Source organism: Salmo trutta, chromosome 13, assembly GCF_901001165.1.
Source record: "Salmo trutta chromosome 13, fSalTru1.1, whole genome shotgun sequence".
Lineage (NCBI taxonomy): Eukaryota > Metazoa > Chordata > Actinopteri > Salmoniformes > Salmonidae > Salmo > Salmo trutta.
The window spans coordinates 55,766,815-55,778,834 of NC_042969.1; the positions used below are offsets into that span (position 1 = coordinate 55,766,815).

The 12,020-nt window shown below is 41.8% G+C and overlaps 1 protein-coding gene across 1 annotated transcript; it reads right to left on the reverse strand.

The window, feature by feature from the left end:
- Positions 1-10,212, reverse strand: LOC115206072 (neuromodulin). The gene is made up of 3 exons (XM_029772646.1): positions 9,937-10,212; positions 3,460-4,099; positions 1-847 (listed from the first exon to the last, which is right to left on the reverse strand). Exons 1-3 carry the CDS (start codon positions 9,964-9,966, stop codon positions 768-770), a joined length of 750 nt encoding a protein of 249 aa, XP_029628506.1. The 5' UTR covers positions 9,967-10,212; the 3' UTR covers positions 1-767.
- Between the last annotated feature and the right edge of the window lie 1,808 nt (positions 10,213-12,020).

The following is a 12,020-nucleotide window of genomic DNA, read 5'->3' on the forward strand; positions in this document are numbered from 1 at the left end:
TTATGATGGTAATTGGCACATTGCTTTATTTTGAAAACAGACATTGAAACCATTATTTAATTTTTTAATTTTTTCACAATTTAACTCCTCCTTCAAACTGGACATTGCACTCACTGGAACATAGGAAAAGGTTTTTAGTTTTGTTTGTTTGATTTTCTTTTTAACATCAGTGCAAGAGTAATTCCAATTTATATCAAACTGTCATAACAACACCAAGGACATCAAAAAGAAGCCACACTTTTTTTGTATTGTGACTGAAAAGTTCCTCTTAGTGGAAGAGTTCCCATGCAACTTGTTAGATGGTTCATGCTAATCTTGTAGTTTGTAAGGGGGATTTTAGTTGTGGGGCCAACAACATTTATGTCATAGTATTCATCGTTTTCTGTAAAGTCGTCAAAATCCCCTCAGACCTGTTAGTTGTATAAGTGAGGAAGGGGAAGTACTGACTGCTCAAAGAACGTAAACCAAGCTTGATCAACTCAAGCAGAATATGAAAATGTCCTGTCCAGCTTTGTAGGGTTTTGAAACTCAGTTCAAAACTTGGATACATCCAACCATCGATTCAATCATGTAAGATACGGAACATACCCAAATCATAGCACTTATAGCTTGAACCAAAAAACGCATGTTGGAAACTCCCCCAACATAAGAAAATCATTGCCACACAAAAAAATGACAAACAAATAAAAATGGACTGTCTTCACATTCAGAAGGAGAAGAGTCACCCTTTAAATTCATTTGTAATCATAGTATTTTTTTTCTCTATGTTAAACTTTCTCTTGGTCCTCCTTGGACTCCTGGTCTCCCTCTGCTGGGGCCTCAGCTGGTTGGGAATCTTCGGCAGCATCTGAAAGAAGGAAGAGGGGAGAGGCGGATGAGAGAGGGAGAGAATATTTTTGAATTTTGTGTGAGAAAATATTATTGATCAGTACGTAATGTAAGCGGTGAGGTGTAGACCTGTTTATTCTCAGTGGACTGTGTGAAATACAGTAATCAAGAGGCTACAGAGGCCCCGCTCTACAGAGACCCATTATAAAGAGCTCTGTATATGCCTGTGGCTGTCACATTGTTATACTTCACTTATTACTTAACATGCTTACAAAAATACTTATTTGGCTGTTCCTTCCTCTCAGAACCTGCTAGGTGGGATTCCCAAGTCCAAAACTAAATCTAAAGAAATCCACTCTGTTTTTAGTACAGCTGGCCAATATCTTTTTTTACCCTTCAGAAATACTTGTAATAGGCATCTGATTATGAAAATAATCTGTTTTTGGAATTTGAAGTTTGTAGAAATGTTTTGGGGAAATATTGCAAAAGTGCAACATTGGGCTTCAATGGAAGCAAAAATATGTTGTAAGAAAACTGAAATTATATTAAAATCACATCCAAATGGATCAAAAACATTTACATGTGATGGAAAATATTGTTTAATGGTATATACATTTGAAATTAAGTCATATTTTGTTTGAAATAGGAAATTGATCGACTTGACCAATTCAAATTCTTGTATTTAACTATCAAAAACAGGATCAACTATTTTGGGGATTTTCTATGTACAGTATGGATAACACATTTGGTTGTCCTTTCTGGGTTATTTTGGAGAGATTACTTATCTTACTTCTTTACCATAAAATGAATGGTCATCAATGGCAGTATTATTTTAATATATATATTCTTTTGATGTGTAGAAGGGACATCAAAGTTACTCTTGAAGTATTTGGTTGTCCTTGTTATTTGCAGATAGATCTTGGAAGGGAAACAGTGTTTTGGCAACCATTCAAGCCTAATGTAGAATTTTTGCAGCACTTACAAAATGTTCTCCCTATATTTTTTAGACATAATCACTACATCTTAGAGAAGACAGGAAATATATTAAGTCATGAACTTGCATGGATGGCTACAACATACATAGGTGACCAGTGTGGTCTCAGATGAGTGGACAGTTTATAATGTTTCAGAGGCTACTGATGCCACAATAATCATACCAACACACAAAAAATACTACTAAGAGATGCATTGTGTTGTGTTTGGCATAATTGTTTTGTTTAGGACCTGTATAGGATGCAATTTAGGGAAAATATTTTTGCAACATTGGGTCTCACAGGTTTAAGATTTATTTTCAATATGAGTATTTTCACTCTGAGTTGTAAGACCTTTAAAAGTTGTTTCCTATCAAAGCTATTGTCCTCATTTCATGGAGGTAGTGATGTCATCCTGACTGCATTGACTTTAATCATCAGCATGACATCATCTTTGCTGGTCATCCTCTGGGAATCAGAGATGGAGCTAGACTTGTGTATGTGACTCATGATAGATGACTCACACAGCACTTAGTATTCTACGGGCAATCAATGGGCAGGTTTCAGGTAAGGGAGTGGTAACCATGCAATCACTGTGAAAATATAGACATTTCAACCCATCCTAGAAGATGAGCTAATGTATTATTTATCCCAATATCTCTCTCTGGGGATCAATACAATTTATTCAATCATTCATTAACTCTTCATTAAAGTCTCCATCAATAATATTTCTGCAAAAGGTCTTGTTTCATTGTGTATAGACCCTGAATATACCGGACAGATAATATAAACACCTCCACTGCTACATATTGAATACTAAAATATTTTGTTTTTCTCATTATTGTTGAGCACCCCTCCTTTCCTTTGTTTTTGCTGAAGCACAAAGGACCACCTGAAACCCACTAAAATATTGAATTTCATTTGCACTAGGTCCTTTACATTGGTCTTTATGACCTACATTTGTCTAGTGCTTCATATGATGTTTAGCCATTCCAGGTCTTGCTTGTCTTCACGGTCTGCTGGTTTCAGTCTTAATTGACCAGTTTAAGTAATTTATCATTCACCAGTTTAAGTAATTTATCATTCGGTAAGTCTAAAAACCATGGCCAGATATCCCAGGTCACACCAGTACGTGTAACTATGACAACTTGCAGACAGTGTAGCCTCTATGACCTAGTTTCTCCCAGCCCTGTCTTAAGATTATGTCCCAAATGGCAGCATGTACCCTATAAAGTGCACTACTTTTGACCAGGACCCATAGGGCTCCAGTCAAAAGCAGTGCACTACGTAGGGAATAGGGTGCCATTCAGGATGCACACATTTATCCTCCTGTAGAGGATTCTGCACATATTCCATTAGGTAGGCTACATCATACAGTCTGGGAGTTCCTGGACTGGAACAAGATAGCCTTTCCCCTTTTCTGTCATACTGTTCGGTTTAAGCTAATATAACCAATCAAAGATCATGTAAAGAGATTATGAGTAACATCTTGACATGATGTCATTTTGTACATTTGGCTCACAGACAATTGTATTATTAATGATAAATGTATTATTCGAGGTATTGTGTAGCCTATTTGGTTTGTGTTGTGTTTGTAGCCTATTTCTAAGCTCATCTACATGGATGGGCATCTCAGAGGCTGGGTTACAATAAGGCCTACCTTTTTTGTCTTGTGTTTGGTGAGGCTCTTCCTTATCAGCCGTCTCACTGACAGTAGCAGCAGGCACGTCGGCTTGTTTGGACTCCTCCTGTGCAGCACCACCCTCCACGCTCTTTTCAGCACAATCAGTGGAGGGGTTTTGGGCAGAAACCGGAGCTTCACTGCTGTCCACCTCTTTGGGCTTCTCCTTGGTGTTGCTGGGCTCTGCCTTGGCTTCCTCTTTGGGAGGCTCTGAAGGTGCTGCAGTGGGAGAGGCTGCTGCTGCCACAGGCGAGGTGGCCGCGGCTACGGGAGAGGTGGCGACAGGGGCAGGAGAGTTTGCTGGCTTTTCTGAGATGGGGCTTTTGGCTTGGCTCGTCTCCTCCTCTTTAACATCAGTGGGGTCTTTTTCCTCGGCAGCCTGCTCAGTCGCAGGGGGGACGTCTTCCTTCTTCTCCTCCTCTCCGTCTGCCGCCTCCTTCGCCGCCTCCTCTGGGACAGCTGGACTGGCCTCCTCATCCTCCTCTCCATCTTTCATTTTTTTCCGGAGTATGTGTCCACGAAAGCTGGCCTGGATTTTGGTGGCCGCCTTGTGGGCTTTGTCCTCTGGTTTCTTCTCATCCTGCTTGATTTCCTGGTCAGCCTCTTCATTCTTCTCAACCTTGGGAAAGAGACAGGATGTCAAGAAGTGATGAGCATATCACTTCTTGACTATTGACATTTTGTGTCTGCCCTAAAATGAAACAATATTATTGTCATCTAACTAACAATCATTTCAATTGCCTCTTCAAAGAACCAAACAAGTACCCTTCCGGTGACCTACTAAACTCTTAGAAAGCTGTTGCATCCCATCCTTATGGCTGAATGCGAAAGGTCTCCAATGAAGTATATCAGAGGCCCATGCTCAACAGGCCTGCCAAATAGTGAGTGACAGTAACTATTGTATATCCCTTTTCTATCAACGTCCAACCAATAGCTTCTCTTATCGTGGCAGATGAACAGATAGCATTCCACCGTGGTGAACGCCATTGGATGTCATTCACATACAATCCCAATGGTTCTGAATAAGAACACTTCCAAAAGGCATCTCCAACAACACATCCCACCAACATACCCACTACCCACAACAGACAAAAGGTTATATCTAGAATTAAGGGAAATGAAGGTAGAATAAAGGTGGATGGTTCAAGGTAGAAGAAGGTACAGTCCGAGCAGGCGGTGAGAGTGGGATGTAAATCTGAGCGGGGTTGTAAGAAGTTGGTGGTTATGACTGGAGCAGAGTTTAGGAAAAGATGAGGAATAGGAGTGGGATAGGTGTTGGAGCCTGTACAGAACGCCAAGATGTTACCTTTTATACAGTATCTGGATCCATAGTTGGAGTGGTCCATCAAATATAGGGCTGTGTTATGATTCTTATAAATCTAATGAAAAAGAAATGAAGTGAAAATAGGGAAAAATGAACAATGATGTTGAAATTGACAAAGGAAAAAAATGATCATTACATTCAAAATGAATAAATAAATAAACAGATCGTATTGATTTGAATTATGCATTTATCTCACGCAGACAAATTATGTTAATCTGAAAATAATAGAGTGAACTAATGTAACGCAAACATAACAGGCAGTGTGGCCTAAACCAAATCAAAGAGACTGTGATTCTAAATCCATGATGTAGCGTTACATGCTTTGTTTTTCATGTTACCCAATGGGATGTTTTCACGAGGGGTTCTTGCTTCTTGTTACAAATACATTTTTGTTCTTGTTGTATAATGAACCAAAAAGTGCTGCATGTGGATCAGGTTTTGATGATTCATCTCATTTCCAGTTAGTATTTGTTTTGCTATGTTTTTAGATACTGCCATCAGTTACTATCATTATGTTGAATGCCACTTTAACTATCACAGTCATAATAACATCAATTATGTTATTATTACTGTGATATTCAAAATAGCGTACATCGTTGTTTAGTTACTAGATTCCTGGAGGCTGCTTTGTGGATCCATCTTTGGTTGCTACGTCGTCAAGATGCACCGCCATCCTCCCGTGAACGATCAAACGTTACCTTGACAACCAGAGTGCTACATGTAACTCATCTGCTGTTTTTGGCCAGTGGTTCCGAACCAGGAGTACTAGGATCCGTGGGGGTACTTGGCCTATCCACTGGGGGTACTTGAGAAGACTCATGAGACCATAGGTCTACTGGTAAAATGCACATTAGGGGTGATACAGTAACCCGAAAAAGGTTGAAAACTACTGGTTTAGGCTATGAAAGTCTATATGTCACCATGATTGACATTGCACCTGACCCCTTGGGAAAGCAGCCAATAGGAAACCATAAATCAGGTTACTAATCCGTGTAGCAGGGAGGGGCTGGCGGTTCCACCGGTCAGGGTGTTTGTTCAGGGTCTCTGTGTGTGTGTGTGTGTGTGTGTGTGTGTGTGTGTGTGTGTGTGTGTGTGTGTGTGTGTGTGTGTGTGTGTGTGTGTGTGTGTGTGTGTGTGTGTGTGTGTGTGTGTGTGTGTGTGTGTGTGTGTGTGTGTGTGTGTGTGTGTGTGTGTGTGTGTGTGTGTGTGTGTGTGTGTGTGTGTGTGTGTGTCTCACGTTCAGGAGGAGAAGATGTTTTAATCACCTGCTACCAATAAATATATAACGTTTTTAAAGCCATGAAACTGTATTAATTTTGAATAATTGAGTGAACTGAAGAGCTTGTATAGCTAATGGAGTAGTGAGATGTGATAGACTGTTAGTGTCTGGCACACCCTCACAGCCGTAATGGTACGTTTAATATGAATGATCTCATAGGTGCTCACAATTGCCAAATTTTGGCCTAAGCACTTACTCAAACAGAATGACTTACTGGAGTTGTGAGTCATAAAAATGACTTATGGGGATTGAGAAGGGCAGCAGGTAACCTAGCGGTTAAGAGCGTTGGGTCAGTAACCAAAAAGTAGCTGGTTTGAATCACTGAGCTGACTGGGTGAACAATCTGCCGATGTGCCCTTGAACAAGGCACTTGACCCTAATTGCTTCTGGAAAAGAGCATCTACCAAAAATGTTTTTAGGGTCCCATGTGGCTCAGTTGGCGCTTGCAACACCAGGGTTGTAGGTTCAATTCCCACAGGGGGCAAGTGTGAAAAATGTATGCATTCACTACTGTAAGTCGCTCTGGATAAGAGCATCTAATAAACTGTAATTGTAAACTGTTTTGGGAATATGAGAGATGACATAATTTTGATATTAATGGGAAGATACTTTATTTCATTGTCCATTTGGGGATTTTTTTTTTTTTTTCAGTGGGTTAAATGTATTGAGACCACCTATAGTTTTTTGAATAACATTTTACATTTTAGCAGACGCTCTTATCCAGAGCGACTTACAGTAGTGAACGCATACATTTCATGCATTTTTTTTTTCTTTTGTATTGGCCCCCCATGGGAATCGAACCCACAACCCTGGCGTTGCACACACCATGCTGGCGTTGCAAACACCATGCTCTAGCAACTGAGCCACAGGGAAGCCGGATGTTATAAGAGCATAGAACTCATTACATTGATTTTACAACAATTTTACCACAATCAATTGTAGCCTATTTACAGTATATTGTCCGTTCAACCCACAAAACAGTAAAGTCTACCTGCCATGTTATGAAGGTGGCTTCCCAAACTCGTGATTCAGACAAGTAATATGAATGGTAGGATGTCCAAGGCGATATATTTGCAAATTTATGTCTGTTGTTGACCAATGTACCTAAAGCAATGTAGAACATCCTTTTGAGAGACATATCAAAATTATATAATCTGACTTCAGGAAATGTCTTCCAACCAGATGTCTGGGGAGTCAAGCCTATATGCCTTTTAAACCTCAATCATTGAAGATCTCAAAAGAATTGATGTTAAAAAGCATTGATATGTCTATTGAAAGCCAGACTCCAGGGGCAGCTTCAGACAACCGTATTTAAACAACAGTCTGATTCCATTATGTCACTCAGTGTGTGATCTTTCCATTCATAAAACGAGCTTATCTCAAAACTGTCTCCCAGGAACACTAGTTGCATTTGCCCTTTTAGATAGCCGACTGCCTGTATATGATACACTACCAATAAAAGTCAGGCTACAGTATCTGAAAGACAAATGTGTACATCTCGGGCCCCAGCCACTGTCCTTGGGTCGGCAACCCTGTGTGAACCACACCCCACAGTGGGTTTATGGATGGATCTTTCAAACGGTAGCCAGCCACCATCCCCCCACGTCAGACCGCTGTCTCAGTTTGGAAACCATTAGAGACTTTGCCACAGGAGGGGAATGAGACCGCTGCTTGCACAAATGCACACAGTCGGTATGTATCCTCTTTTTGTTCTTATTCACTCATGCAGACGCTCCCTAGCTCCTCCACATCGATGAATGCAGAGTGCTGATGCAAGGACAGAAGTATGTTGTCATGCAAATGAGGTAGGCTTATATTGCTCTTAACTCAGTAAATCAACACTAACATCTGTATGTGTGTTTCAATTGAGCCAGTTGATGTATTCAAAAGATAGCTTGGCTCTTACACACCAACACTGAAACCAGACAGGGAGAGGGTAAAAAAAAAAAAAAAAGTCTGACAAGAAATATATTGTCTGTCGCAGTATGTCGAGTAAATGTATATCCTTCTATAAATCCCAGCATGTTATATGTCTGGTTTTCTAGTGGATGGGGATGAGAAAGACTACAGAGGAGGCAGGCAGGCAGACAGGCAGGGTTGCAGTCTGCAGCTGAATCTCCCCCATTCTCCCTGAGCTGCTACTACCCACTCACACAGCACCACACCCTTTCATCCAGCTGTCTCCTCTCCTCTCTCTCCTCCTGCAGGAGAGGGGGGGGTTCAGGTGGATGAGAATACATTCACCTATCCGCACAGCCCCATGCCTCTCCGACGCACGCCTTATTCCCAGGACGGTGAATTGATGAGTGTTGTACATGTTTTCGATGGCCCCAAGAGTGATGTTTGCAACCAGATAATACTCAATCATAATAGCCACCCTCATTTAATTAAATTAGTCTGCTCTCTCTCCCTTGAACAAAGGCTCCACAATCACGGCTGCTCTGACAGTGAGGGCTGGTGGCGCCCGTTGAAAAAGCCGGTTGAGAGCGATCTCTCTTGTTGCACCATTTATATGCTTTCTGTTCATCTTTTTAAATCCCAGAGATTTCATTCATTCATTATCCAGTCCTCAAAAGCAGAGAAAGGGCTGGATGCTGCATGGGAGGCGGTTTTCCCTGTGGCGAGCGTAGTGTATGATTCAGATAGCAGCATTGTGTGGAGATAGGGCTTAATGCAGTATTAAAGCTGAGAGAGAGAGAGAGAGAGAGAGAGAGAGAGAGAGAGAGAGAGAGAGAGAGAGAGAGAGAGAGAGAGAGAGAGAGAGAGAGAGAGAGAGAGAGAGAGAGAGAGAGAGAGAGAGAGAGAGAGAGAGAGAGAGAGAGAGAGAGAGAGAGAGAGAGAGAGAGAGAGAGAGAGAGAAAAAGAGGGATGCCTCACCCACTTCAGTGCAATGTGCAGCCTGGCTGAGCTAAAATGACTCATACATGCTGACATTTAAGCAGCAATCAGGTGTTGATGGAATCCAGTGCTTTAAGAAGCCGATAAAATCCCGACCACTCGAAAATCCCGAAAAATACCTTCTGAGAGCTACTTACATCAAGGTACTATCTCATACTGTACACCTCCAAGGTGTTGTAGATTCACAACACCTTCCTTTTCTGAGAAAGGAGCTCTCTTCTATGTATTCATCAGTTTTTTTTCTCACAACTATGCCCCCATAAACATGTGTAGACCTAATTGACACTATACACTTTTAACCCCAGAACCGTCCTAATCCCTTTAAGGTCCTTATTTATTCCCTGGAGACGCTGTGGCCAGAGGAGTTGAGTCTTAGTCAGTGGATCCTTACCCCACCCTTTTTCCTCAGCCAACATGCCTCTCTATCCTCCTGTTTCTTAGAGATAACACCGAAATAGGATTTTTGTTGTTGCGGCAATTAGTGCATCAACTAAAAGCAGCCTTAAGGTAATAAGACAGTATTGTGCTCAATTGAGGTGGTATCCTCAGTCTTCATGTATCCCCTGATTACAGTACAAAGCAGTCAAGGAAATCACAGAAGGCAGCAAACAGGTGCATCAAGTGTCTATCAATACATCTTCCAGTGTTTAAAGTAGTGGATCGATAATAGTATAAAAGAGCACAGCATCATGTTACAGGCTCATCTTACTGTTATTACAGTGTGAGGTCTGGCAGCATTGTGGCTACACTCATTCAAACATAATTACATTAACAAGGCGTGTCCGTTTTGCATCCGAGACATCACTGAAGTCCCAGTGAGCCAAGAAGACAAAAAAATTAGACAAGCATATCCTCAGATCAGTACCTGAAGTAATTAGTCCAAAAGTTGAACAATTTAGCCACATTTTTGAAAATGACAGCTATGAATGAGAGAATCTGTAAAGAAAGCAGTTACCGGTTTTGTTCTTCTTATGCAGCACAGCATACTTGTAATATCCTCTCTTTTCCCTTCTTTCTTTCCTTTTTGCCTTACACTTCTCTCTCACTCCCTCGCTCTCGCGCTCTTGCACACGCTCACTGGCTGTACCAACAGCTGAGTCGCCTAATGCTTTTACTCATCACAATTTGCACACACGCTCACTGTCTGCCTGGTCGCGCCTCTCTCTGACTTGCTGGCTAACAATGACTACAAGCCCACCCTTTAAAACCCCTCCTTCCCTTCCCCTCCCTCTGTTCACGCCGACACCCCCTCCTTCTCTCTCTGTGATGAACCTATCCCCCTCTTCTCCCTCCCCCTCTCTCCTCCACAGGCGACAGGCATGCAGCCTTGCACTGGCGAGAGCTACAACCCCACCCTATACACGTCTCCTAGTGTGAATGACTGAATACATCCAATCTGTCAACAGACAATTCCCATTATTCTGCTTTTCTCTCTTTTTTAATTCCCTCCATACACTGGGGCGGTGGCCCTGTTGAATAGCTTTTATATTAAAGAGGATATTTTCCTGCTTAAATCCCACTCAGTCAGTGCTGTTGGTAAAGATCAATAAATAAGCCAAGCGTCAGTGTAAATGACCTATGCCTATTCCCTGTTCTGGCAGAGACACCGGCATGTTGCTGCCAATGAGGATGTGTGAAACAGAGTGATAATGCTTACACACGTCAATTTCTCTTCAGTGCTCTGTTCACATGGAAACACTACAAACTCTCACAGTGCCGTGGCTATGGAGGAGAGGAGGAAGGTCGGGTGTGGCAGCAGCCAGGCTCCATTCCCTCCTCTCTGCCCAAATTTGCGCAGAATCTTCTGTGATGACCAGGCACAACGCATGCTGTGGTGAGAGCCCCCACCCCCTCTTTGACCAGAGAGAGGGGGAGAGATAGGGGGTGGAGAGAGGCAGGGGGGCAGATTCCAGACACACGAAGACAGGATCCTAGGGGCTCTGCTCTGTCTTCACATGTGCTGCAGGATTATGCCACATCTCCCCCTCACAGAGAAATCATTACAATATTCTACTGAGACGTCCATCCACCACTGTGGCCTGCATGCCAGCCAGCCAACCAGCCACTCAAATCTATTATTATGGACTGTATCATTCAAACGTATTTATAAAGCTCTTTTTACATCAGCAGATGTCACAAAGTGCTTATACAGAAACCCAGCCTCAAACCCCAAACAGAAATCAATGCAAATGTAGAAGCACTGTGGCTTTGAAAAACTCCCTAAAAAGCCAGGAACCTAGGAAGAAACCTAGAGAGGAGCCAGGCTCTGAGGGGTGGCCAGTCCTCTTTTGGCTGTACCGGGTGGAGAATATAAGAGTACATGGCCATGAAGGCCAGACTGTTCTTCAAGATGTTCCAACTGTAATTCGGTTACGCTCAATAGCATAAACCAGCGGTCCTTCTAGATTTATATGAATCACTGAATCGAACACAAATGTGTTGCCATGGTAGTTCAAACAGGGTAGAAATAACTATTATTTCACCTTATTGTAAATAATTTAGGATGAAACGACAAAATCAATTGGACTGAGGAATGAATCTGACAAGCTATTTTTTTTATAATAAAATTAAAATATTCCAAATTACTCTCATGACTAATTTATTGGACTGCTCTAGGTTATTATGCTGAACGAAAATATAAATGCAACAAGCAACAATTTCAGTTCATATAAGGAAATCAATCAATTGAAATAAATTCATTAAGCCCTAATCTATGGATTTCACATGACTGGGAATACAGATAATCATCTGTTGGTCACCGATTCCTTAAAAGAAAATTGACCTCACAATGGGCCTCAGGATCTCATCACGGTACTTTTGTGCATTCACTGAGGCCGGTTGGACGCACTGCCAAATTCTCTAAAATGAAGTTGAAGGTAGCTTATGGTCGAGAAATGTACATTCAATTCTCTGGCAACAGCTCTGGTGGACATTTCTGCAGTCAGCATGCCAATTGCACGCTCCCTCAAAACTTGAGGCATCTGCGGCATTGTATTGTGTGATGAAACTGCACATTTTAGAGTGGCCTTTTACTGTCCC

Excerpts from the sequence above, each read along its gene's own strand:
- LOC115206072 (XM_029772646.1), bottom strand. The coding sequence starts at position 9,966 with ATGCTGTGCTGCATAAGAAGAACAAAACCG. Across the intron at positions 4,100-9,936 it reads GCATAAGAAGAACAAAACCG|GTTGAGAAGAATGAAGAGGC; the intron begins GTAACTGCTTTC and ends CTCTTTCCCAAG. Across the intron at positions 848-3,459 it reads CCAAACACAAGACAAAAAAG|ATGCTGCCGAAGATTCCCAA; the intron begins GTAGGCCTTATT and ends TCCTTCTTTCAG.